Here is a 24,052-nt window from a genome sequence, read left to right as displayed (position 1 = left end):
AAACTGGCCTAATGTGGACTTCTTCTGAAACAGGTTTAGTCACCAGAGCAGGTTGTAGACACTGGATGCAACTCAAAAAGGAAGCTAGGAGGTAACAAGCTAAGTGATAGCTGATGCTGTCTCCAGGCAGTAATATGAAGTAAAATAGAATATGTCTGAGGTAAAAATCATATGTCTGAGGCCTGTCTAAGTTCATTTCGTGACTCTGAGGTTTTTCCAGTTTTCCTGGATGGTGGAGCCAGTCATTTTCCCCAGAATTACCACCAAATAAATGAGCTTGTAAATTCTTAAAGGAGAGGGCTTGACCTGAGGCCTTGCCCCCTCCATCTTCAAGACTTCCTTGAAAAAGGTTTAAAGAATGCCCTAAGTGGGCATAGGCAAAACTGTCAAGATAGACAGAGGCCTCCAAATCTTGCTGAGTCTCAAATTATGAGAGAAGAAGGACATCTGGCTTTGGTCACCTGTGCAGTAATGCTCTGCCTTTGTGCTGGGCCTGCCAGACCCGTAGTGGGCTGTGCCCTTGCCTTGCTCCAGATGGAAGTGGTGGGGTGGCAGGACTGCTGGGTAGCTACCTTTTCCCAGGTTAAGTGTCTGAGCAGCAGTGTGGTAAGTTGTGGGCCTGCACTAGCAGGACCTTCATGAAAAAGGATGAGACATGGCAGAGGAGCAAGATATTTTCTCCTACCTTCCAAGAGATTGTCACCACAGCTGGTGACTCCCCATCCACTGTAACTCAACCTGGAGAGCTCCAGCCCAGCCTGGTGGAAAGCTCAGATACCTCTGGCAGTGGTGTGGATTCCTTTGGCTGCAGTCCTGTTTGGTGTGTTGCCAGAGAAGTTCTGTATACTAGTTCATGCACATTACCCAGCTCTTCTCTGAAGGTGGGTGCCTCCCTGGTTGTTGAAGGTAGTGCTTATCCCTGCACACAGTTGGCATCCTGCATTGTGTTTCCTGCTAAACCTCATCTCATAAATTGTTTTCAAGTGCAAGATCAATAGTTACCATGCCTGCAGGGAGTTACTTCACTGCTTTGCAGCTGTCATGCTTGGTGCATTTCCAGGTGAGACTGATTTCTCTGATACACTAAGGGGGAGAAATGGAGTCAGTTACAGACAACTTTAGCCTGCCCTTCAGAAACAAAGTGATGCAGCCTTGCTGGCAAATCACTTTTCTTTCAAAAAGCTCCTGGCTTTCCCAGGCCATTTATAGTCGTCTGGGCTTTGGATGGAACTTGCGGCTATGTTAAGCCCCTGTCCAGCTTCTGTCACTCAGGAGATCAAAGACTGCTTCTAGGCTGATGCTTGCAAAACAAGAGTCCCTGTTTTTGTTATCTAGTGTTAGGAGTGGTACTGTTACTGTGTCAGAAACCCAGATGGAGCTGTGCTTGCTATTTGTAGACTCATCAGAGAGATTTAAGGGAGTTTTCTGTAATTTGCTTTGTGGACACTGGTAAGATGGCTTCTGCAGTGTGTGAGGACTTGCCTAGGAGCATCTGCAAAAGTTATTGGTTGAGAAAAATTAAAATCAGGCAGCAGAGGCTGAGAACACAAGTAGCTGAGCAGTGGAGGTGGGGAGCTGATTATGAAGGATTCTTGAAATGAAGACAAATAATCCACAGCTGTTGTCATAGTCAAATACTTCCTGCTTGCATCTCTTCCTGTCAAGCAGGTTGTGGAACTACTTCTCTCCCTTGGAAAGACATCAAAACAGAGAAAGAAAGAGAAAGGAAAACATGTTAAAGGTAGTGGAAACCTCAAGTGTGCATGTCAGGTTGCACTTAGTTCATGTACTTTATTACTATTTCTGAACTCTGGAACAAGGTTTTTCCCTAGGCTAAGGAAAAAGGAATAGCACATGCAGAAATAAAATGCCATTTTCCCCCTGCTATCTCCTGCAGGATGAATATAAGCCGGAAAAGGCTTTGTCGGAGGAAGATCTGAAGAATGCGGTTAGTGTGCACCACGCGCTGGCATCCAAGGCAACAGACTATGAGAAGAAACCCAATGTCCTCAAGCTTAAAACAGCAGATTGGAGAGTCCTGCTTTTCCAAGCCCAGTAAGTGCTCTCCTCATGCCACTCATTGAGGAAGGAAGGCATTGCTGAAAGAGGAGTAAATTCCTGCCTGGACAGGTTAAAATAGGGGCTTAAGAGGTTCAATCTGTTTATTTGAACAGAAACAAGTTTCTGTTCTACTTGAACAGAAACAAGATTAAGAGGTTCAATCTGTTTATTTGAACAGAAATAAGATTAAATAGTGATGTGATTAGAGTGCACAAGTAGTGCATGAGAAAGAAACATCAGGTTTTAAGAGGCTTTTTAATCTAGCTGAGAGAGGCACAGCTAGAAGATGCAGCAGCTAGAAGCTGAAGCTCCAGGTAATTCAGTTTGGAAACAAGGCAGAAACTTAGAACAGTCAGGGTGATTAATCATTGAAGCAAATGACCAAAGGCAGTCTTGGATTGTCTGTCTCCTGATGTCATAAGGTCCTAGCCAGATGTCTTTCTAGAAGATATGCTGCGGTTAGAAGCAAAGTTTCTACTTAATACAAGAATGATTTGATTAAGTTTTTCATGCTGTGATCCCCAGAAAGAACAGATGACCTGACTTTTGCTTCTGAGCCCTTTTCTACTGAGATCCATATGAAACCTCCCAGAGATCTGTGGTGTCCAGCACAACTGAGACCTTAGGACATATGTCTGAGTTAGGGCATTAGTTGGCTCTGTCACCTGTGTTATTGGGATTGGATTAGGAAAAGATGTGTGTTAGGGTGAAGTATGGACTTAACTACAAGCCAGCCTGTGTCTGAGTTACTTAGCACTGACTGCTTGCAGATATAGGCAGGAAGACAGAGCAGACTCTAGGAGTTGTCCAGTTCTGGTTATTCTGACTTTTAAAATGCTATGGAAGGGATGGAAAGATGTAGAAGGGGCTGAGTCAACAAGTGCTTAATATGTTTTGCTTCTTCAGGAGCCAAGAAGAAATGCAGACCTGGATCAACAAGATTAACTGTGTGGCTGCTGTCTTCTCTGCACCACCATTTCCAGCAGCCATTGGCTCTCAGAAGAAGTTCAGTCGCCCACTCCTGCCAGCCACCACAACAAAGCTATCTCAGGTGAGATATTTTTATATAGAGTGTCGGTGATGATGATTTCTCTTTCTGATTGGAGACTTGGTGGTGGTCCTTGTCACTGTTTTGTATCTGTTTCCACTAGCAGTCCTAAGAGGAGAAGGCTTGCGTAGTAAATCTCTGTTCATTTCCTCGTGCAAGATTTAAGTGAGGGGGGAAAAGGAACAGACTCAATTACAATTGGTTCATGTTTTTTAAGAAAATAGTACCTGATAAAGAATTTTCTTCTTGTGCTTATGGCTCTGCAGAGGACATTTCAAATACTGATTGGTGGGGTTTTATTGAATTTGAGTGTTTATGAAAGCCACTCATTTCAGAAGAAGTAGACATACTCCTGGTCTTTGGCTTATTGAATTGGTAGAAGGTGAAAGCTGATGCATCAGACAAGCATCAATTATATTTCCCCCACTAGACTTTCCAGACTCCATTTATCAGCTCAGGGATTTCCTGTATAATATATATTTATAAACTGTGTCTTACATGAATGTCTTTGGTCTCCCTTGTGATCACACTAGCTTTTTGCATCCTGTGGCAGGGAGTTTGACAGTTCTACTGCTTCTTGCACAAACGCACATATTTCCGCGTGTCTTAGACTGGCTGTGTCAGATGCTTGTGCCCATAGCTTTTTGTACTTTGGGAGATGCAATGCCTGCCTGGAATTCCTCCTGCATTGGTGGGAACATGATACTGATTGTGCTGATCAGATTGACAGAGTGACAGAGGTTGTTATACTTCATGACATCTTCCTGTAGCTTTTAAAGTGATCTGCCCATGCAGGATTGCTTCTTAAATGAATTTGTTGGGTTTTTTTTTTACCATCTTCATAGCTTAGCAACTGTCCTGAGAAACCACTGTGTCAAAATCTGTGTTTCTTTATGGGTGTGGATTTTTTTAGGTTGCCCCTACTTTTTCTCTCTGCATGACAGTAGCCTTTCTTCTTATGATGTGGTGACTGACTTACCATCTTCTCTTCTAGGTTAAAATTTTAAAGCATGTTATGTAAAAAATAATACTAACTTGTCTCATCCTTGTGGTTTTACTTTTTGTTCATGCATACCTTTTTAAAAACACAGTATGGGTCTTCCATTATTTACCCCTGATCACCTAAGGAAGCTTTTTTTACTCGTTGTTGTTCTGTGTGATTATTCCATTTAGCACATTGTTTCCTAGTCTCATTGTTTCCATTTAATCTGGAAAGGGAAAAGATAGATCGCAGTCCTGTGGTTTGTATCTTGAAGAAGGAGAGACATGAGAAGTGAAATAAGATAAGCTGTTTTGGACAAGCAGAAGAATGTTAAGTGTTCAAAGTAGATAAATTCAGAGACAAGCAGAAGCATGTCTGCTTTCATCTGTCAGTGTGGAAAAGCTGCCAGCAGGCTGATTCTCATTTGTAGGAAAAAAAAAAAAAAAGTCACATCCCTGTGGTTGATGTTTACATTTTTTGGGATGAATCATGATGGACATTACTTCTTCAGAGGGTCTGTTACTGGTCAGACAGAAGTCAGGGTGCAATGAGGCCCTAGCATGGGTAAGGAAGAAGGCTGGACATGATGACAGGTTGTGCAAGATGATTGTACCAGATTTTCCTTCAAAAGCAGAGTGGTGTCTGATCTTGGTTAGTCCAACCAGAGAGGGATGTGACAAAGCTATATATAAAGGAACAGCCAGTCTAGAAAAGATCTACTAGGGTGTTGGGTTTTTTCTTTTTTTTCTGAGAATGTGCAGCACACACAAAAGCTCCAAAGCTGGTGCCCTGGAAATGACAAGTGCTGTATTAATAGCTGCTCAAAGACCTCCTGTCTTCAGGCTGTAGAACTCACTACGCAGGGTGTCCCTGGGACGAGAGAATCAGCACAATGTAAAGACTGATTGGGCACTAATGAGAGAGAATGCACATTTAGGGTAGTAACGAACAGCAACAAGAATTTTTTGGCAATCAGTAGCAAGTGGTTTCAGCCCTACCATATTTAGGCGGGGCAAATTATCCCACATGTTTCTTTCTTCAGTTCTCTTGCAAAAGAGTTGAAACACAAGATAAGCTGGGGCTTAGCTATCATCATCTGTAGAATTTTCCCCCTTTCTGCTGTTTTCCGCAGCTCCAGCTCAGACAGCCGAGAGGTTCAATCTCCGGTGTGACTCAGTGCAGTGCAGGCATATCTGAGCTAGGTTTGAAGCTGTGGGCTTCGTCTGATTTGTGGGTTGCGCTCAGAACCACACCACGGAGGGACAACACTGGCAGCTGTTGCCTCCTCTGAGACGAGGTGCCTACACACAAGCTGACCTGGGTACTTACTACCTCTTGGCTAATTCTCCAATATCTGCACGGTCATGTATCTGTTTTGGACTTACCTAATTCAAACGTAATTTCAGATCCAAGCCTAGAAATGGACAGAAGGCCATCCTGCAGGAGATGGAAACCTTCTGACATGAGGGAAGGTTAGCTGACAGATGGACTGGAAGAAGTGAGTGGGCCTGGGTTTATGATAAAGGAAATTGCCTAGAAAGTGGGAGTAGCAGCTCCTCACTTTCTCCAACTGCACAGTGGGATAAAAGCTGGTAGCAGCTTAGCAAAATGAGATGCTTTTTGGGGACTGGACAGCCCTTCCTCGTCTGAATGCATTGTATTGTTCTAAACAAATAGAAACCACACACCAGAGAGCTTCTGGTAATGCAGAAATAGACGGAGGGGCCCTGACTCCATGTCTTTTCTATCCTGGAAGGAATTCTTTTCACATTGCAAAGACCTGAGGCAGGGTGTTTGCCTGTCTCATTCTGCTCTTGGTTTATCTGCATACACAACAGTTTTAATTAATTAATCAATCAAAAGTGTATTAGAGCAAAAGTGTCATGTTGTCACTACTGCTCGGCAGCAAGTTGCTTCCATTGCTCACAGCAAGGCAATGGATGACAGGTTTGCTCTCCTTCCCAGTGACATCTGCTAGCTGCTGAGTTTTTCTGCAAGCTTGGCCACTTCGAGTGCCTTTAAGAGAGCTGTTGGTGGCAGCACTCTGGGATGACAGACCTTATCAATCTGAGAAAAAGAAACTATGAGGTATTATTGTACAGGAACCTCTCTGTTTTTCTTTGCTTATTGGATATTTTAGATTCTGTCACTTAAGTGCCTAATGTGTTTCTGAAGGATGAACAGCTGAAGTCCCATGAAGCTAAGCTGAAGCAGATCTCCACTGAGCTTGCTGAACATCGCTCCTATCCTCCTGACAAGAAGCTCAAAGGCAAGGAAGTGGACGATTACAAACTGAAGGACCACTATCTGGAGTTTGAGGTATATATGGAAACATTATTACTTTTACTTCTTGGGTTGGTTGTATATTTGGGGTACAGTCCTGAAGTTCTGTATTTTTCCCTTCCCTAGAAGTGTGTTTTTGCTAGACAGAAAAGTCACAGCAACTGCAGATGCTGAGATGTGGCCTTCTTTCTGGTGAGAACTTCCTTAGCTGTGAATTTGGCTCCTAGTCTGTAACATCGAGCATAGAAATGAGACTCTTGTCCTTCCTGATGTATCTGTGTGAAGAGATTATAAGATCTTCATGCCGAAAGCATCTTATGTTGTAAAACTGGGTTGCCTAGTGTATTGGAATCTCAGTCTCTAGAAAGCGACTGCATTCTGCAGGAATGCAGATCATGGTAATTTGTCTTCTGTTGGTAGGTTCTGAAGGAACTTCTAGGCTAAAGTTAACTGTCATAGTCATGCCTCCCTCGTCAGAGCCATTTGTGTTGTATGCCACTGAGATGGATGTCAGGATGAGTAGGAAAAAGGTGGAATTAAAGATCACAAAGATCACAGGGTTGAGTGAGGCAACTTAGGCAGATGCATTAGGAGATTGTTTCGAGTATCTGACAGCGGCTTTTATCTGTAAGGGTGTTTGCCACATTTTAGGACTTTGTGGGAGTGAATTGACAACCCAGCAGATGTCTGCTATTTGTTATGACTACACCTTTGAGCTTTTCCCCTCAGGACTGAGAGTCAGTGTTGCCTTGGGTCTGAAAGGATCCTACTCAAAATGGGAACTGCTTGGCAAGGAAAATACGTAGTCTGAAAAAGAGGAAGAACAGATAAGACAGATGAGACCACCAAAGCTCATGCTGGAGGCAACACAACACAAGCCTCCAGAACTGCAGTAAGCCTTGTGTCCTGTGTTACCAGTTTCTGTCAGAGGGACTCTCTTTACTCCTGGACTTAACTCGCTACATACTTTTGATTTTGTAGAAGGTCATAATCACTGTTATGAGTTTCAGTTTGCTGTAGCAAAGTCAGTCAGCATGGCTTTATAAAGGAGTCGTCATAACCTGACCAACGTAGTAGTCTTTTACACAGTGATATTTGGTGTGATGGATGAGGAGAGAGCAGTGGCTGTTGTTTGTTCTTCACTTGGAGAAGAATTCTGACATTGTCTCCTCTAGAGTACTTGTAGTCAAGCTGATGATGTGGATTAGGAAATTGACAGTGAGGTGGTTTGGCTGAACCATCGAGATCAAAGGGTTGTGATCCATAGCACGGTGTCAGTTTGTTTTGAGCAGGGCACTCAGATGTACAGAGTAAGCCACACACTTTCTCTCTGGAGGCGATCTTGTACAACTTGGAAGATCAAGCAGCTTCTTAGCTTTGGGTTCTTGACACAAAGTTTATTTTCTCTCACTTTTAGAAGCTTGGTGAGTTAGGATAAAATGTAGGCCGGAGTGTTGAACGTTTGTAGAAGGATTGATGGAAGAGTAGATAGTTGTGGGGTTTTTTTCTGTTTCCTGTCAGTTTTATCAGGCTGATCTTTTGAGATATTCCTCAGGTACCTCAGTACTAATCAGAACCAACATAGCCCAGGATACAAAAGATGTTCTCTTCACTAGTGAGAGTCTTGAACAACTGTGCAGTTCAGATAAGTGATCAGCTCTGCTCATCTAAGCAGGGAAGTTGTGGCAACAACTTCAGTTATGTGGGAGAAATGGTTATTCGAGGTGCTGCTGTGCCACGCTGTGTTACCTTCACACTAAGCACAGATTTCACAGGCCACATTGAGCTATGACACCATTCCAAGGGCCATGAGAGCCAACATTCCAAAATATTGGAAGTCAAACAGATGAGGCAGAAAGCTAACTGGGTTAGTTTCTTCTGAAGCTAAGGCAGAAAAAAAAAGGTTTATGCTAAGTGGAACCAAGGTCAGGTGGCATGGGAGAAATACAGAGAGAGATCCTGTTCACTGTTGTAGCAAGAAAATTATTGTGGCTAAATCTCAGTTGGATTTGCAGCTGACCAGAACTGTGGGGGACAATAAAAAGAGTTTTTAAAATAAAATAATGGCAAAAGGCAGTGTAGAAATAATATCAGCCTCTTACAGGATGAGGATGGTCATCTCACAGGGATATGGGCAAAGCAGAGGTGTTCAATGCAGTCTTTGCTTCTGTCTTCAATATGGGTAACAGACAAGGGAGATCTCAGTGCCATGAACTGGAGGACCATGACTGTGAGAATGGTCAGATCCCAGTTAATCTTGAAGTTGTGTGGTGTTAGCTGTTCCAGCTGGATTCCTATAGATACATGGGGCCTAGTGAGATTCATCCAAGAAACCTCAAACAGTTGCCTGATGTCATCACAAAACTTCTCTTGATATTTGAACAGTTTAGAGAGATTCCAGTTGTCTGGAAACTATCTAGTGTTTTCCCAATTTTCAAGAAGGGCAAAAAGGATGACACTGGAAACTACAGGTCTGTCAATCTCACTTTGGTGCCTGGTAAAATTACAGAGACAATGATTCTGGGAAGTATTGGAAAACACCTGGAGGACACTGGAGCCATCATCACAGCCAGCACAGCTTCATGAGAGCAAAGTCCTACTTGTCCAGCCTGATTTCCTTTTATGACAGGATAACCCACTTCGTTGATCAACAGATGCCAGTTAATGTAATTTTTTGATTTCATAAAGCTTTTGATACTGTCTCTCACAGGACCCTTCTAGAGAAAATGTCCAGCCCACAGCTGGACAAACACATCATGTGATGGCTGAGCAGCTGGCTCATAGGTCAGGCACAAAGGGCTGCAGTGAATCAGACTGGTGACCTGTCACTTCTGGGGTTCCTGAGGGCTCTGTCCTCAGCCCTGTACTCTTCAGTGTCTTCATAAATGACTTGGACACAGGACTGGAAGGGATACTAAGCAAGTTTGCAGATTATACAGAACTGGGAGAAACCGTTGACTCCCTTGAAGGCAGGGAGGCCCTGCAGAGAGACCTTCACGAATTACGGGGCTGGACAATCACCACCTGTATGAAGTTCAACAAGGGAACATGCCGGATTCTGCATTTGGGATGGGGCAACCCAGGGTGTATGGACCATCTGGGAATGAGAAAATGGAGAGCAGGGGCCTGGTCAAGGGCAAGATAAATATGAGTGAGCTGTGCCGTGGCAGCCAGGAGGACCACCCGTGTCCTGGGGGGCATCAGGCACAGCATCACTGCCGGGCAAGGGAGGGGATTGTCCTGCTCTGCTCTGCACAGGGGAGGCCTCACCTTGAATGCTGGGAGCTGTTTTGGGCCCCTCAGTGTAAGACAGATATGAAGCCCCAAAACCTCTGAAGGAGGGCAGTGAAGATTATGCAGGGCCTTAAGGGGAAGCTGTATGAGGAGCAGCTGAGGTCACTTAGTCTGTTCAGCCAGGAGGAGACTGAGGGGAGACCTCATTGCAGTTACAACTTCCTTGTGAAGGGAAGAGGAGGGACAGGCACTGAAATGTCTGTGATGATGTGTGGGAATGGCCTGAAGTTGTGTCAGGGTAAGTTTAGGCTGGACATTAGAGAGAGGTTCTTCTTCACGCACAGGGTGGTTGGGCACTGGAACAGCTTCCCCAGGGAAGTGATCACAGCACCAAGTCTGACAGAGTTCAAGAAGCATTTGGACAACACTCTCAGGCACAGGGTGTGATTCTTGTGGATGGTCCTGTGCAGGGCCAGGACTTGGACTGGATGATCCCTGTGGGCCCCTTCCAACTCAGTTTATTCTGTTATTCTTTGAGGCAGTAAAAATCCCACACCAAACCTAAATGTTGAGCTCTATGAAAATTGTGAAAGGAAACTTCGTGAATGGAAACCTTCCCTTTAGAACAATGACCTGTCAGGGTTGGCAGACGGTGATGAAAGAGATTGGCTGCGTGAGGTTAAATGAAAAGGGCAAGAGGCAGGTGAGGTAGGATTTTGCAACTGTCTCTTTCAGACTGAGACTGCAAGCCAAACCAAGTGTCTGTGTACAAGGGGCCATGCTGATACGTCTCAGGAAACACACTAAAAGAAAGCAGCAGGAAGGTAGCAGCACAGTAGCTTAGGAAGGAAAATGCCATTTTCCTCTTCTGTAGGTCCTTACAATTTCTTTTTGGTCACACACTGGCAGTGCCTTCATTCTTGTTCCTGATGAAGGACAAATCAGCTGGAGGGGAGGTGAACCAGAAGGTAACTGGTCCCTGTTCAGGTAATGCAGCCAGTAGCATTTGTTTTTGATGGTGTCTTTGCTTATACACCATAGAGGGAACAGTTCTCATTGCCTGCTCTCTGAGGAAGTACTGCATCTGATTGCAGAAAAAATGTTGCTTATTGCAGAAAATTTACAGTTAGAGAAAGATCTTTTGAGTGCTGTCAGGTGAGAGGTGAAGCCAGAATACTGATGTGCGGCTACCTCCCTCATAGTTTATTATGTGCATTCATTGTTCAGAGATGTTGCAGAAACTTTTGAATTGTTTCAACTTCTGTGGTTTTATTTCTTGACAGAAATTTCCAAATTAATTTATTTTAAAGCAAAATTTCCACCGGATTTTCCCTAACTTCAAATGTCAGGTCACTGAAAGACAACTTCGTTGTGGTTGAAATCAAAGTAGAAGTGTGTTGATTATTGTAATAGAAATCAAGGGTCCACAGAGCCCAGGGGAAAACGGCCATTTGCACACATGCGGGTCCTGGATTTCCATTCTGATTGCTGAGTCTTGAGACTCTGGTGGTGTTTACTGGACTAGTATAAGCATAAATCCATACAGCAGTAAAACCCCCCTCTTCCTTTCATGATATTACACTGTTCCCAAGCTAAGGGCGCTGGGTGGCCTTTTGCAGAGTGTCTGGTTCATTTTGTGATGAATCATCCATCAGCTCAGTGCATCATCGTCAGGGTTCTTCTTGCTGTTTTTCCATTTCCATTTTTATTAAATGGCACATCTTACCTGCTTCATGTGTTTGTCTCTCACATTGTGGAGAATTCCAGCTCCAGATATGGAAGTCATAGGAATGCTTATTTATTTAATTTGTAGGAGGATTCTGTTGTGATGCTCCTCTATGAGGGTTTGCTTATTCAAAGGATTCTCAAAAGCCAGTCATGTTCTCTTCTGGTTTTTTCCCCCCTTTATATTCTACACTTCAAAGTGGTTAGCATGCTTTTTGACTTCATGCCCTCAAAAGTTCTATTTGGAACAGAACTTTATTATTTTATTAGAAAATGTAAAATATTTTCTCAAATACTTTTTCCTCTGTCAAGAACATAATAGCTTGGCTGCTGTTTTGCCACTTTGAAATACAAGTTAGCAATCAGTACCAATGTTTACATCTACCTTCCCTGACTCCCTTACACCGAGATCGCTGTAATTACAATGCCTGCGCTGTGTCGTTAGTGGATATATCAGGGGCAGGTTATTAAATAAATTCTGTGAAGTAGATTGCTCTGTTCTCAGGATCCCGTGCCCCAACATCTGTTTTTGAGACCCTTCAGGGAACTTCTGTTTCTGTACCCTTATTTTCTTCTTTGCTGAATTGTTTCTTGGAAAATTGTGCAGTTGCAGCAAACAGAACAAAATCTTCCTGTTGGAGAAGGAAAACTCTGGTCCAGACAAGGAATAGAACAAATGGTCATGGAGCACATTGAAGGGAACTTTTTCCAGTTGAAAAATACAGTGTCTGAAAAATACAGTTGGACAGACAGCAACTTTCATTATTCCCTGTGAGTGATGTAGCAGGGGAGCATGCCATGCTGCTGTCATAGCCTTCTCATCTGCTCTTTTTTGTTAAGGTCTGGCTTTTTAGAAGATTGTCTCAGGGGCCTAGTGGTGGCCATGCTAGTACTGTCTAGACTTAAACCCTTCTTTGGTTTCTCCCCCATGGATAAGAAAAGCAGGAAAAGCAAGACCTGCTGGTGGGAGTGGAGGATTGCATCAGAGCAGGATTTCTGTTTTCTCTTAGTTTAATGCACTTCATCTCCATGTCTGCCTGAGCACATAGGATCTCAGTATGTGTGAGCACAGCTTAGGTCTTAGCATGACTAAGGTCGCAAGCTTTTGTTTGGTGGTGTTACTTGCAGTGGGAGCCACCACTCAGCAGAGCATCAGAATTTGTGTGCTGCAGGACTGAGTGCCTCTAATTACACAGCACCTCAGGCCTCAGTCTGCCTGAAATCCTCTTTGTTTAATTTACATTAGCCACTGTTGTTCATGTTCACATCAGGCGCCATTGTTGGCATACATGTTGAGCTCCTGGCTTTAAAGGCCAGCAGAAAGCATTAAGTTACTTAGGTGGTCTTTCATGTGTCCCTGCAGAATTTCTTCCAGACTGATTTGTGCCTTTCTTTTCATTTCCTAGAAAAATCGCTATGAGATTTATGTTGGCTTACTGAAAGAAGGGGTGAAGGAGCTGCTGAGTGGAGGAGAGAATGATGCGCCAGGACTGAAGAAATCCCACTCAAGTCCTTCTTTGAATCAGGAGTCTCCAGTTAGTGCCAAGGTGAAACGCAATGTCTCGGAGAGGAAGGACTACAGGCCAGAAACGCCCAGCATTAAGCAGAAGGTCACTTAGGGTGGAAATGACACCTAGGGGAACAGCCATGCAGCAAAGTATCGGTGGTCAAAATTTTTTCATTTAATAACCTGTCATTCAGAAAAAATAAGTGCATCTGCCTGAATGGGGTGTTAGTGACATTTTCTATTGTATATTTTGCTGTTTCTGTGCAGGTTGTGGGAGATGTCTTTGCTCCTGCTTTGCTTTGCATTGCTTTGTTAATTTATCATTTAGCAATTGAAGCATCGGGACTTTTTTGTATTGTTCTGTTTCTAAAGGAGCTGGGGAAGGTGTAGAGCGCTGTGACGTTTATTCTGTCTCCTTCCCATTTATCTCCTCCCATCGGCATGTGGCTTTCATCTCTCAAGTCACTTGTCACTTTATTTACGTGGTGGGTGGGAAAAATAACTGGACAAGTGCTGCAGTGCTGCGAATGTGAGCTGTAGCTGTGAGAAAAGCTGTGCAAACATGCAGCTGCAGAAGGCTGACTAAAGATTGGGTGCTGGGAACACTAGTTTCCTGACAATATGGGGCATGTTGGTACTGGTACTTAGTAGCAGGTGGCACAGTAAATAGTCACCGTTGCTTATTGTTACTGCATTGACCCTGGACACACAAGTACGAAGGAATGAAACCTGGAAACCTCTGGCAATGCTGGGAGGAGGGCACTGGAATAATTTGTTTTCTTCCTTCCAAGCAGAGAGCCTTCTCCTGAGTTTGCAGGCTGGAAGGCATCCAAACCCATGCTGTCTCTGCAGTCAGGAAGATTAGGGATTACCCAGTTGGAATGGCTATCCTGGGCTTCACATTAATTTGCAGACAAGGCTGCTGTAGATGTCAGCCATTAGCATTATATATTAATTATATATTAAAGACAAAGAGCCTCTGTGTAGTTTTAAACTATACGCTCTCATTTAGCTGCTATATAGAGCCTTATGATATATTGTGTCCTGTTGCTTCCCCTTCCAGGGGTTTCCTTGTTGGTGTGCACAGAGAGCTGCTTTCAATTACTCTCATAGTGACAAAGCACTTTGCCTTTTTTCTTCAGAAAGGGATTCTTCTTAGTTCTCCATTTTCCTTCTTTAGCTCACATACAGGTGGAAGAGGCTGTTGCCTCCTCATAGTTCCTGCATACCCTGTACCAGGCTTTCCAGGGGAAGCACAGGACCTGCAGAGACCACCATGGCTAGATCTTTTCATACCTTAAAGGCCCATTTGTGCCATAGACCCTTGTGGTGGCCAGCAGTTTTCAGGCACAGAGAGCAGAAAGATGACATAGAAATATTTTTTCTGCTTCCCAGCCCCTCTTATGTGGCAGTGTCATGCCTGTGCAGAGAGTGCTGGCTCTCCTGTTGCCTGGATTTTAATCTCAGTTTTTATACTGGCCCACAGGGTGAGCTTGGACAGGTCTCGCCCTCTCACGTGTCTCTTTTGTGTTGCCCTTTCCCTATATGAAGTAGTACAACCAAACTGGCCTTTCCCGTGGAGGGCCTTGGGAGATAATGTTGAGGGCCAGTTGAAAATTGCTCCTTGCTGTTCATCTGTTGTGCCTGGCACAGGACAACCTTCTTGATGAATGCAGTTATTAATGCATACAGAAACATCAAGATCAGTGCAAGGACTGTTTAGAAATTCACTGTTTGCAGCCAAGTAGTCAAAGGGCCACACATCAAAAAAATTGCTACCTGAGTGGATGTGTGTTCTGTCAGGCTTCCCAAGGGTCCAAGTCAATTCATCTAGTGTATTGACCTGCCAGTCCAGTGGGCAGAGCTGGATGTGATCAAAGAGAAAAGGCCCTTAACAGGCACTGCATGAGTTGCCTCCCCTACCGTGTGTCACCATGCAACAGCTTTCCTGGTATTGTGCTGACTGTTGGCTGTAGCAATGACGTTGCACTCTCAGATGTGAGGTTTTGGAGCAAATTGATCCTTGCAGCTGCAGCCTGGCTGCAAAACCAGATGAGACTGTTCACATGAGTGATGTTGGGATGCGCATCCATCTGGCATCTGCCACTGAGAGTGACCACTCTGTGCTAAAAGTCAGGGGGTTGGCTCCTAATCTTGGCAACGTTGCTAAAAGCTGCAGAGTTCTGAGTAGAAATTGGCAATGCTTTGGCTTTAGAAGTTGTGCATTCTGCTAAGGTGGAGTTAGCATTTAGTTCTCGAAAAAGTGAGATGTCTTTGCTACTGGAGCAAAAGGGGTGTGGTGCAGCCTATTTAGTGAGGAAACTCAGTGTAGAGAGATGCATGATAGTGCTCATTGGGAGGGATTGTTTTATTAAGAGTGGTAGATCAACAGCTTGTGGAGGGGTAACAAAGATCCCTGTTTGTCATGCTTTGGAGGTTGAAAACGAGCACGCAGAACAGAGAGAAGAAATTCAGTTGGGGAATGCTGATTGCACATTTAGGAAGAAAACTTGATCTCTGTGAAGATTAAGGAGTGGTATTCCCCAGTTTAGTGTTCCCACTGAGACTCTCCAAACTACATGGTCCTTGCTTGCTCCCTCCTTCCCCTCCCCATCCTTACATTGGGCTGAAGAGGAGAATTGGAGGCATAAAAGGCAAAGATCACAGGTTGAGCTAACAACTATTCACTGGAAATGGCAATGAGATAAGAAAATGAATGCTAAACAACAGTTTTAATAACAGTGTGTTCAAGAATGCTCACCACGCAGACCCCAACGATACCCAACCACTCGCTTTCCAATACTCCAACCCATAAGGGACATGTTCTGTTGCTGGAAAATGACAGGAGGTGGTATAGCATAACCTTCAAGTACAGGCCTTGACCCTGTCCTGGCCAGAACCAGTACATTATTTTATATAGCAACAGGATACATACAGCAGAAACAAAACCCAAGAAAGGTGCAGATCTGTAAATGGCCCTGCTTGGATGTCAGGGTTGGGTTGACTAGATCTCTTTGAAGGCAGGCTAGAACACACTTGGCAAACCTCTTGTGTTTATGGAGTGCACTGCTTCATAAGGCAAAAAGGTGACATTTAACTTTCTTCTTCCCTGGCTTTAAATGTATTTTGGTTGCTGAAAATTCCAGTTAAATTGCTGAGCTCAAAAAGAAATGACTCCTGTTAAATGCATTTTCTAGCTTTGACACAGAAACTGGGTAATTCCTCTTCAAAGTCATTGCAGAAAAGATTATTTGAAGCAATAGGAAAAATCAAAAAGAACTGCAAAAAAGATGTTTTTGTCATTATTTATTATCTATTTCCATGTATACTTGTAAATGGATTAGGGTGGTTTTTTAGGTTTCATCTGGGCATATCAAATGCAGTTTTTCACTGCATTTTTTAGTCATTAAATGTTTGTTGAGCTTAGAGCAGTCTTGCTGAGACTGCTAAGGCATGCACATTAGTTTACCCAGATTTTATCGTTTCTGCTCCAGTTTTAAGTCCATTTTCCTCTGTTACTTTACAATTTATAAGCATCCGAGTACCCATGTAGAAACACACATTTGCTTTGGAGATCAAGAAAAAAATGTGATCCCTTTGTGAAAGTCTAAGACTTCTGCCATCCCTTGGGAATAGGTTCATCTACCAATCAGTACTCTAATTCCTTGCTTTCTCTCCCGATATAAAGGGTGGGGCAGGTTCTCAGGTGGTCTGAGTGGTGCTTCTCCTTGAGTAGCACCATTGAGAATCTGACCAGGTAGCTTTGCATGGTACCCTGCATGCTGCCTTTCGTTGCTGAAATGTTTGACTTCAGGGGAGGTCAGTGCTTGACTGCAGCAAGTCAGGTGTTCCGGTTGCAGTATGTAAGGATATTCTGCTGGTTTCTAGCCCTCCTCTGGGACCTGAGCTGCAAATCACTGGAGCAGCCTGCAGTTTTCTGGGTGTGCTCTGTGCAAGCAGGAGCTACTGGCTGGCCACCATGAGCATGTGTGCTTGCAGGAGAGCCTTTGCATTGGTGATGCAGGGAGGTGTCATCCTTCCTTGTCACCCTCCCTGCTCCACTATGCTCCACTGTGCTCAAGTCAAGCCTCTGCCTGCATGTAGAGAGCGGGGCTGCAGACTGGGACCAACACCCCCTTGCTTCCCCTTTTTTAAGGTGCAGACAGTGGTTCTGGAGGGACCCACCCTGAAGTGTTGCTGGCTTACTCATCCTCCAGGGGCTGAACCTGCTATCCCCAGCTAAGGAAGGAGAGACAGGAAAGGGCCCCGCTAATCTGCACCTGACTGCAGAGAGCTGATGGAGAAGGGGAAAATTGCCTTCCCCTCTCCCCACTCAGCAACCAAAGTGGGTGAGATACTCTCCTGAAGCCAAAACCGCACACTGGTTGAGAGGGTTTTTGTTCATAAGCAGCTGCAAAAGAGAGTCCCTGGACTGGCTGTGTGTTTATCTGCATCTTGCTGATAAATTACGCATGAACCAGTGAACATGACTACAGCTTCTAAATCCAGTATTTATGTTGTGTCTTTAGTTGATGTAGAGAGATAAGTCAGCCAGCAGAGTGATTAATGCAGCAGAGTTGTGCTGGAATGCTGTTCAGCTGTGTTGCCAACTCAGAGTTTTTCATCTGTAACCAGTCACTTGTAAATGGTTACCAGAAACTTTCTAATGATTAGTAACAGCTGGTCCACTAAAATACATTCCCTCTGATCCTGCCTGCTCACAGGTTGCAGTCTGTCCCTGTTATGAGGCTCTCCTGGAGAGAAATGCTCTGCACAGCCCTGTTTTGAGGAGGAGTTTGGCCTCGCAGACCTCCAGGGACTGGAATTGTTCAGTGACTTTTCACAGCTCTAATGCCAGGATAACAAGGCTGGTTGCTCGTATGGCTTGAAAAAGCCAAAAGTTTTGTCTTTCTCCAGTGGGGAAATGAGGTTCTTGCTTGACTGGAGCAGGCCATTCAGTGAAGACGTGTAATGGCAGTGGAGGAAGTCAGAGATGACAAGGGTTATCATCAGGCTTCTTGGAGGCATTGCATGGCAATGTTCTTGAAAGTGGGAAAGGCTTTTCTCTGCAGATGGCATACTGCTTACTGTGTCTGCATTCTCCATTTTTAAGTGAATTTTGGTCTTACTGCAGTTAGCTGACAGCCCCTCCTCCTTTTCTGTCAAGCTGCTCGTCTGTCATCTTAGCACCTCAGCTGCTTCTGTATAACAGGTCTGTTTCCTTCCATGCTTGCAGAAATCCAGAAAATTTGACTCTTCCATCTTGCATTGAGAAAACTGGCTCTGAAGCAGTGCTGCATTGAGTGGATAACCCTGTGAAAAACTTTTTCACTGTGCTTGTCAATAGCCTGTGTTTCCAGCCACAGTTATAGCTGGGAGGTGCGAGACTGAGTTTTAGACTGCTATGATCCTCTAGTTGCGTGCTGCAGGGATGCAAAGTTCCCCCCCTTCTGCACTTAGGCCAGACACTTGCAACATTCCTACTCTTCTAGTACCCAGGTTGTTGGAAACACTGGTTGCTTCTGCAGGGTCAAAGGCAGTATACACATCTTACGTCCAGCAATCCTACAGCTTGCTGCTTGTTTAAATTTTCTCCAGTATTGCTCTCCCCGGGCTCTGGGACATCACAGCTGCTCTGAGGGGGCAGTTAAGAAGTCCACATTTCCTGTCAGAGCACAATCATTGCTCTCCAGCATGTGTTCTCAGCCTCTGGTATCTAGGCTGCCTAGAGGGATGAACCATAGAAGCTGTCTCAGAAAGAGCTAGTCTGCAGGTTGTGCTTTTTAAAGGTTATTTTTAGTGCATATAGAAGCAGTATGTCTGGCCTCTCCTGTCCTCTCTCCCAGAACTCTCCCAGCAGCAAAGGTGTAGCATAGTGAGCTGCTTCACCTGGAGCTTCACTGTGGGGACATGAGCTCCAGGAAGAAGAGTCTTTGTCAGCCTTCAGAGGAATGGTACTACCTGAAATGAGCACCATTGCACCAGACAGTGATGCTGTAGGAGGAAGCCACCCTCCATGGCTGGTCACCTGCTGGAGACTGTGAGCTCTAGCATTGCCCTCAGTGCTGGGGTTAATGAGAAAGGTTGGCTTCCTTTTCCCTCTAGTCCATGCTGCTTGAGGAGCTGTCCTTATCACCTGCTGCTTTTCATGTGACAGCAGCACCCTTGTCCAGGGTCACCATAGTCCCTTTGTGAGGAGACTGGTTTACATGAGAGCAAGGAGGACAGGTCCTTGAAGAAAGTTTGTATGCCACCTGGGAGTATCTGCGCTGCTGATGGCAACATACAGTTGAACATTGAAAGGAGGCAGGCCCAGCCTTGCCTGAGAGAATGTCCCTTGCGCATTTGTTTTGTTAACTGCATTAAGATTGTGTTTTGGTTACTCTTTAGAGCCCATCCCTTACCAAATGCAAGCAAGGACTTTCCCAAAGGTTGGACCATTGACCTGACGTTGCCCTTGGGGTCAGAAGGAGCAAATTTAGGCTAGTTCAAAGTGTTCTCTCTTCCCCGCCTTTGAACGCTTAATTATTCAATAAAAATTACAGATGTTTAATCAGTGAGGGACCTCCCATGGCATCTGCTTTTGAATCTGGGCCAGGAACCAGCTGGGGTAAAGGCCAGAGGTTTATTTGGACCAATAAACGTACATCACTTAGCAATGCAAGCATTGAAAGTGCAACAAGCCACAAGGGCATGATTTTTCTCTGACATAAACCACTGCAATTAGTAGCCACTCTAGCAGTGGTCCTATCTGTAACTCACCTAAATGACACTAGCACAAGAAGATACTTTCTGTCTAAACAGGCCAGGTTTCAGCTTGGGCCAAGTGAGTATCACTGTGTAGTGACAGAGCAACTAGCTAAACTGCCATGAAGACTTGTTTGACACAAAATCCTCCAACTCCCCTTAGCCTCTTGCTGGGAAGAGGGAGATAAATGCTATCGAGTCTGTGTCACCACACAGGGCAAACTCTACTGGTAATATAAGTCTTAACTCACACACTTATGAAAATCTCATGCTCAGAGCTGTCAGATTCTGAAAGACTGTAGGATGAGAACAGGGGTGGGTTGTGGTTGAGTTTTTTTTAAATTTGTACATATTCATGACAACTGTGTCCTCTTAGTTGAGTCTAGAATTATAATTTGGCTAAAAGGACAGAGTTTTTTGGCTGTTTAAAAATTTTAAAATCACTTCTCTGTGTGAGGTACACTCTGAGGCTTATGTTACTTGGTGAACATATTTAAGTGATGTCTATAGATGTGTGTATTTCATAAGTATAGTATGGCTTCTATGGCTCAGCACTGCAAAGCCTGCAGTTGTTCTTTTCTGAGGCTTATTTGGTCAAAGCACTTCAGCAACTGCAAACATTGTTCGGATGCTCCTTGTTCTAATTGTTCTCAAATGATGGTTAGTTAAACAGCTATCAGAGCTTTTGCAGATCTAAGGTGTACTTTGAGCTGCCTTGATCTTCATGTGTTGTCCACCAGGGGCTGCCTGTTCTGCGTGTTGAAAGCCAGGCATATATTTGAGAGTTGAAGCAAGAGTTAGTGGGTGGAATTTTCTGCAGGCTTAACACTGGGCTTTCTCCCTGTTTATATCAGCCGATGCCTGTACAAGGAGCAGCCATGCTGACTTCCTCTGAAAATCATGCTCTGGGGATCTAATACACAGCTTTACTTCTGAAAACGTTGACCTTGTTCTGTGAAAATTCAGCAAAGGGACATCATGTCCAAAGTGTCCAAGAAGGACAGGTGCCTGTGATGTCTCCTGCAGATACAGCCGTACAGCAGTAGTGAGGGGGTTTATTTTCTGCAACTGTACAAATTTCCAGAAAAGTGGCTCATCAGCAGGGAAGAGGAGCAGCAGGGCTGAAATCTCTCTCTTGGGCATCTCATATGGGCATCCCAGAGGTTTCCCTTGGGAGCATTAAACAATGTTTTAACAAGTTGCTGGTCTGAGGAAAAAGACATAGGGAAACCCAGCAGGTTTTCCTATTGTGCTCTAGTAAGGGCAACAGTAGCATGATCTGCTTTATTCTTGGAAACAGAGAGCAAAACCTGAGGGTGTGGTTCTTAGCTGGAGTCATAAAACTCTCTGTCGTGCAGTTAGGTTGAAGCACATGAGCAACTTCAGTAAAACTATGCCTTTGCACTTCACTGGACCACAGCCAGAGTGATTATGTCTTGCAGAGCTGAGACACGAGTGAGCTGCAGCTCAGAATGAAATGAAGGGGACCACCCTGTCACCTTGCTTTAGGCAAGCTGTAGTCCTGTAATCTTTTTTCAGGTATTGGGCTTCTCCCTCGGGTTTCCTGCCCTCCAGGGTGATGGCAAGATGTGGGTGAGCACTGTCAGTTTCAGAGTCGCAGTTAAGAAGTGTCATTTACCCTCCACCTGAGCTGTTGCTATGTTGTTTTCTCTTAGGCTGAGAAAGAGGACTGAATTTTCAGTCAATGTTGCTTGGTAGCCATATGGGAAGCATAACTCTCAGCAGTGGTAGTGCAGAGAAACATTTTACACATGCGTGTACATACACCTTATACATCTCTTGTGTGCAGAACTAACCTTCCAGAGCTTGACAGCAGTCCTTGCAAGACCTTTCCTCTGGGTGGTCTTCTATCGCTTTTGTGATGTGTAGGAACCTTCTTTCTGGTAAGCTTGAATTCAGTTTATTTTCATCACTGAATTGCTGGGGTGTTTTTCATGTAATACACTAGAGACACAGTCCCAGTCTCACCACTTTGTGGTAACTTCTTGGTCTGCTGTGAAGCAACAACATTGAGGTAGCCATTAAATCTTTTCCAGCAGCATGGAACTTAGAGTTCTGACTCTTGGGGAGGTCATCATCTCAGGTTGGATGCTGTCCTACCACCAGGACACCCTGTTTTGTCCCTGGGAGTAGGCATGGCCAGTAAAGCAGACTGGGTGGTAGGAGTCAGAGCTGTGCAGATTTAAGTCAAGCCCTGGTTCAGGGGAGATTTTTCCATGTGCTGCTGATGTCCATAAGGACTCAAACATACACTTGCTTACACAGAGATGCTTTCCTGAAGCGGAGTTGTCACTCTTTTCTACAGGTATCACAGGATGCCCTCCCTTATTCTGCTTCATGTATCTGGTACTAGAATGATCATTTCCTGATAAATGAAGGCACTTAATCAGTCCTCTTCCCCTTGGAAGAAGGACTTTTGGGGATATTGTTATATCATTTAAAATAATATTTTGGAATTTAAGTTTACATTGCTTTATTTTTCACTTGAGGTGACTGTATATAAATATTTTCCTCTATTTTATCATTGCTGATAAAGTAAGCCTACAGTATACAGACAAATAATTTGCCTTTGATGTATTGAAACTGTGAGATATAAAGTAGACTTCTCTCTTGTGTCCATGTTCCTGACTATAACTCTGTTCCTCTGTGTTTTTATAAGTTGGAATAAATGTTGCTTACGGGCAACAAAGAGCCTGCAAGCTTCCCAATAATTTTTATGTCATTGAACTCAAGCAACCCTATTGAAGGATCTCACATATGTATAATGATATATGTATATGTACAAACTTTAGAAAGAAATAAACCAAATGTATTTCATGTTCTGCAGCTGCATGTTTTTTATTTGAACCCTGACAGTTGTTCCTACAAGTAAGAACATGAAGGTGGCTTTACAGTGGCTGACAATCCTGCTCCTGACTCCTGGCAGTCAGTAATTTCAAGGTTTCCAGAACTCAAGCATATGTGTACTGTCTGCCTTACAGTCTGGATCTGACCTGCGGTTGGGGTGACCAATGGAGCCAGTGGCACTTCGTGCACATGAGTCCTGTGTGAGGATCAGATGGATTAGTCTGGATTAGTCCAGCTGGAGCAGCACATCTCTCCTCCTTCTGCACTTGTACAAGAGGTGGCATCCCTTCCAGCTGTTTCAGGGTTTGTAGCCTGCAGAGCTACCACTGCTTGCTGTGAAGAGACAGCAAGAAGGGAATTAGCTGATTTAAAATGGGTTTACCAGTATGTGGATTGAAAGAGCGAGGCTGCAATAAATAGCTGTTTAGAAAGGATTGGGAGTTGATCTCAAAATTTGTATGAGGAGCTCACTGTTGAGGTTGGGAATTGCTCTGCTGACACGGTGTGTGGGAAGAAAAGACCCATGAAAGGCAGAAGAGTCAGACACTAAAGAAAAAGATGGAGTGTAAAAAAGGCAGATGTGGGACTGGTTAGGAAATTATGCCTATCCAAATTAAGGAGGAACAGTCTGTACAACACAGCAAACAGTGTTGTGCTTGCAGGTCTTGGGTTGGGCATAGCTCAGCATGGGAAGTTAGTGCACTGTGTGGAGAGTGGGTCACAGGGCAGATGGGAGATGATGTGTCCAACACAGGTGGGGCATGCCCAAGCTTTACAACAGGGCTGGCAGCTTGGAAAAATAGTAAGGAAGACATGTTTCTTACCAAGATTTCTGTGAATGTTTGACTATCTTGAGGTGACTGTTTCTTTTTTTTTTCCTCAGTATGTTGCCTTTAGATGAATGGTAAGACTCACACTTGAGATAGCTCTGTGTTTGTTTGTTTTTTTGTGCTATGCCTTGGGATATCAGATTTTTTTATTGTTGTATCATCCTGGTTACTTTGAAGCACTTGGGATTCTTGATTCCAGTGCATGCTTCTGGATTAATATGTTTCTAATGAAAAGAGTAAACAAAGTGGTGGTAAGGATGGGTGGGAGTATTTTACAAAAATGTATTAAATGCCTCCTCTAAGCCCAAATGAATGTTTGAACTGTGTCTGAATGTTAATGTCAGTACTGGTCACCACATCTTTGCTTATTGTTTCTTCCTAGCTGACAGAGTCAACGCTGAGCATTTTCTGGTGGTTTTTGTACCTGGAATCATTAGTCACATCACGTTGTTCACAATGCAATGAGCTAGAACAAAATGACAGAACATGTGCAAAATGAAAGACAGATGCATTTATATTCTTTTCATTGTCCATTTTCACTTCAAGTTTCCAAGTACAGAATATAATTATCAAGGAAGACTGTAAAGGCTAGTTTGTGTATGCAGGAGAAACCTTCACAGTCTACAGGAGCTCTTTGGGTATTTATAAACACTGTAGCACAAGAAGGAGACTTAACCCAATGTAATGCACAGTTTGGTCTGAAATTGTCATGGTTATCTCTAGATTGGAAATGAGAAGAAAGTACTTACCCATCAGAGCACTGACGT

At 44.1% G+C, this 24,052-nt stretch overlaps 1 protein-coding gene across 5 annotated transcripts in view; it reads left to right on the top strand.

Annotated features, from left to right (window-relative positions):
- Nucleotides 1-22,425, top strand: part of PSD3 (pleckstrin and Sec7 domain containing 3) — a 110,427-nt gene extending 88,002 nt beyond the window's left edge. For all 5 annotated transcript variants that reach the window (XM_066181607.1, XM_066181608.1, XM_066181609.1 and 2 more), the window contains 4 exons: nt 1,898-2,055; nt 2,968-3,112; nt 6,267-6,410; nt 12,740-22,425. In XM_066181607.1, coding sequence (XP_066037704.1) covers nt 1,898-2,055; nt 2,968-3,112; nt 6,267-6,410; nt 12,740-12,952 — 660 coding nt within the window. In that variant the 3' untranslated portion in view covers nt 12,953-22,425. The remainder of the gene's footprint in view (nt 1-1,897; nt 2,056-2,967; nt 3,113-6,266; nt 6,411-12,739) is intronic.
- The last annotated feature ends 1,627 nt before the right edge of the window (nt 22,426-24,052 follow it).

This window comes from Chamaea fasciata, unplaced genomic scaffold (genome assembly GCF_029207755.1).
Source record: "Chamaea fasciata isolate MVZ Bird 193981 ecotype frontalis unplaced genomic scaffold, bChaFas1.0.hap1 SCAF_4, whole genome shotgun sequence".
NCBI lineage: Eukaryota > Metazoa > Chordata > Aves > Passeriformes > Sylviidae > Chamaea > Chamaea fasciata.
The sequence above is the reverse complement of the archived record's forward strand: the minus strand, read 5'-3'. Positions and strand labels throughout refer to the sequence as shown.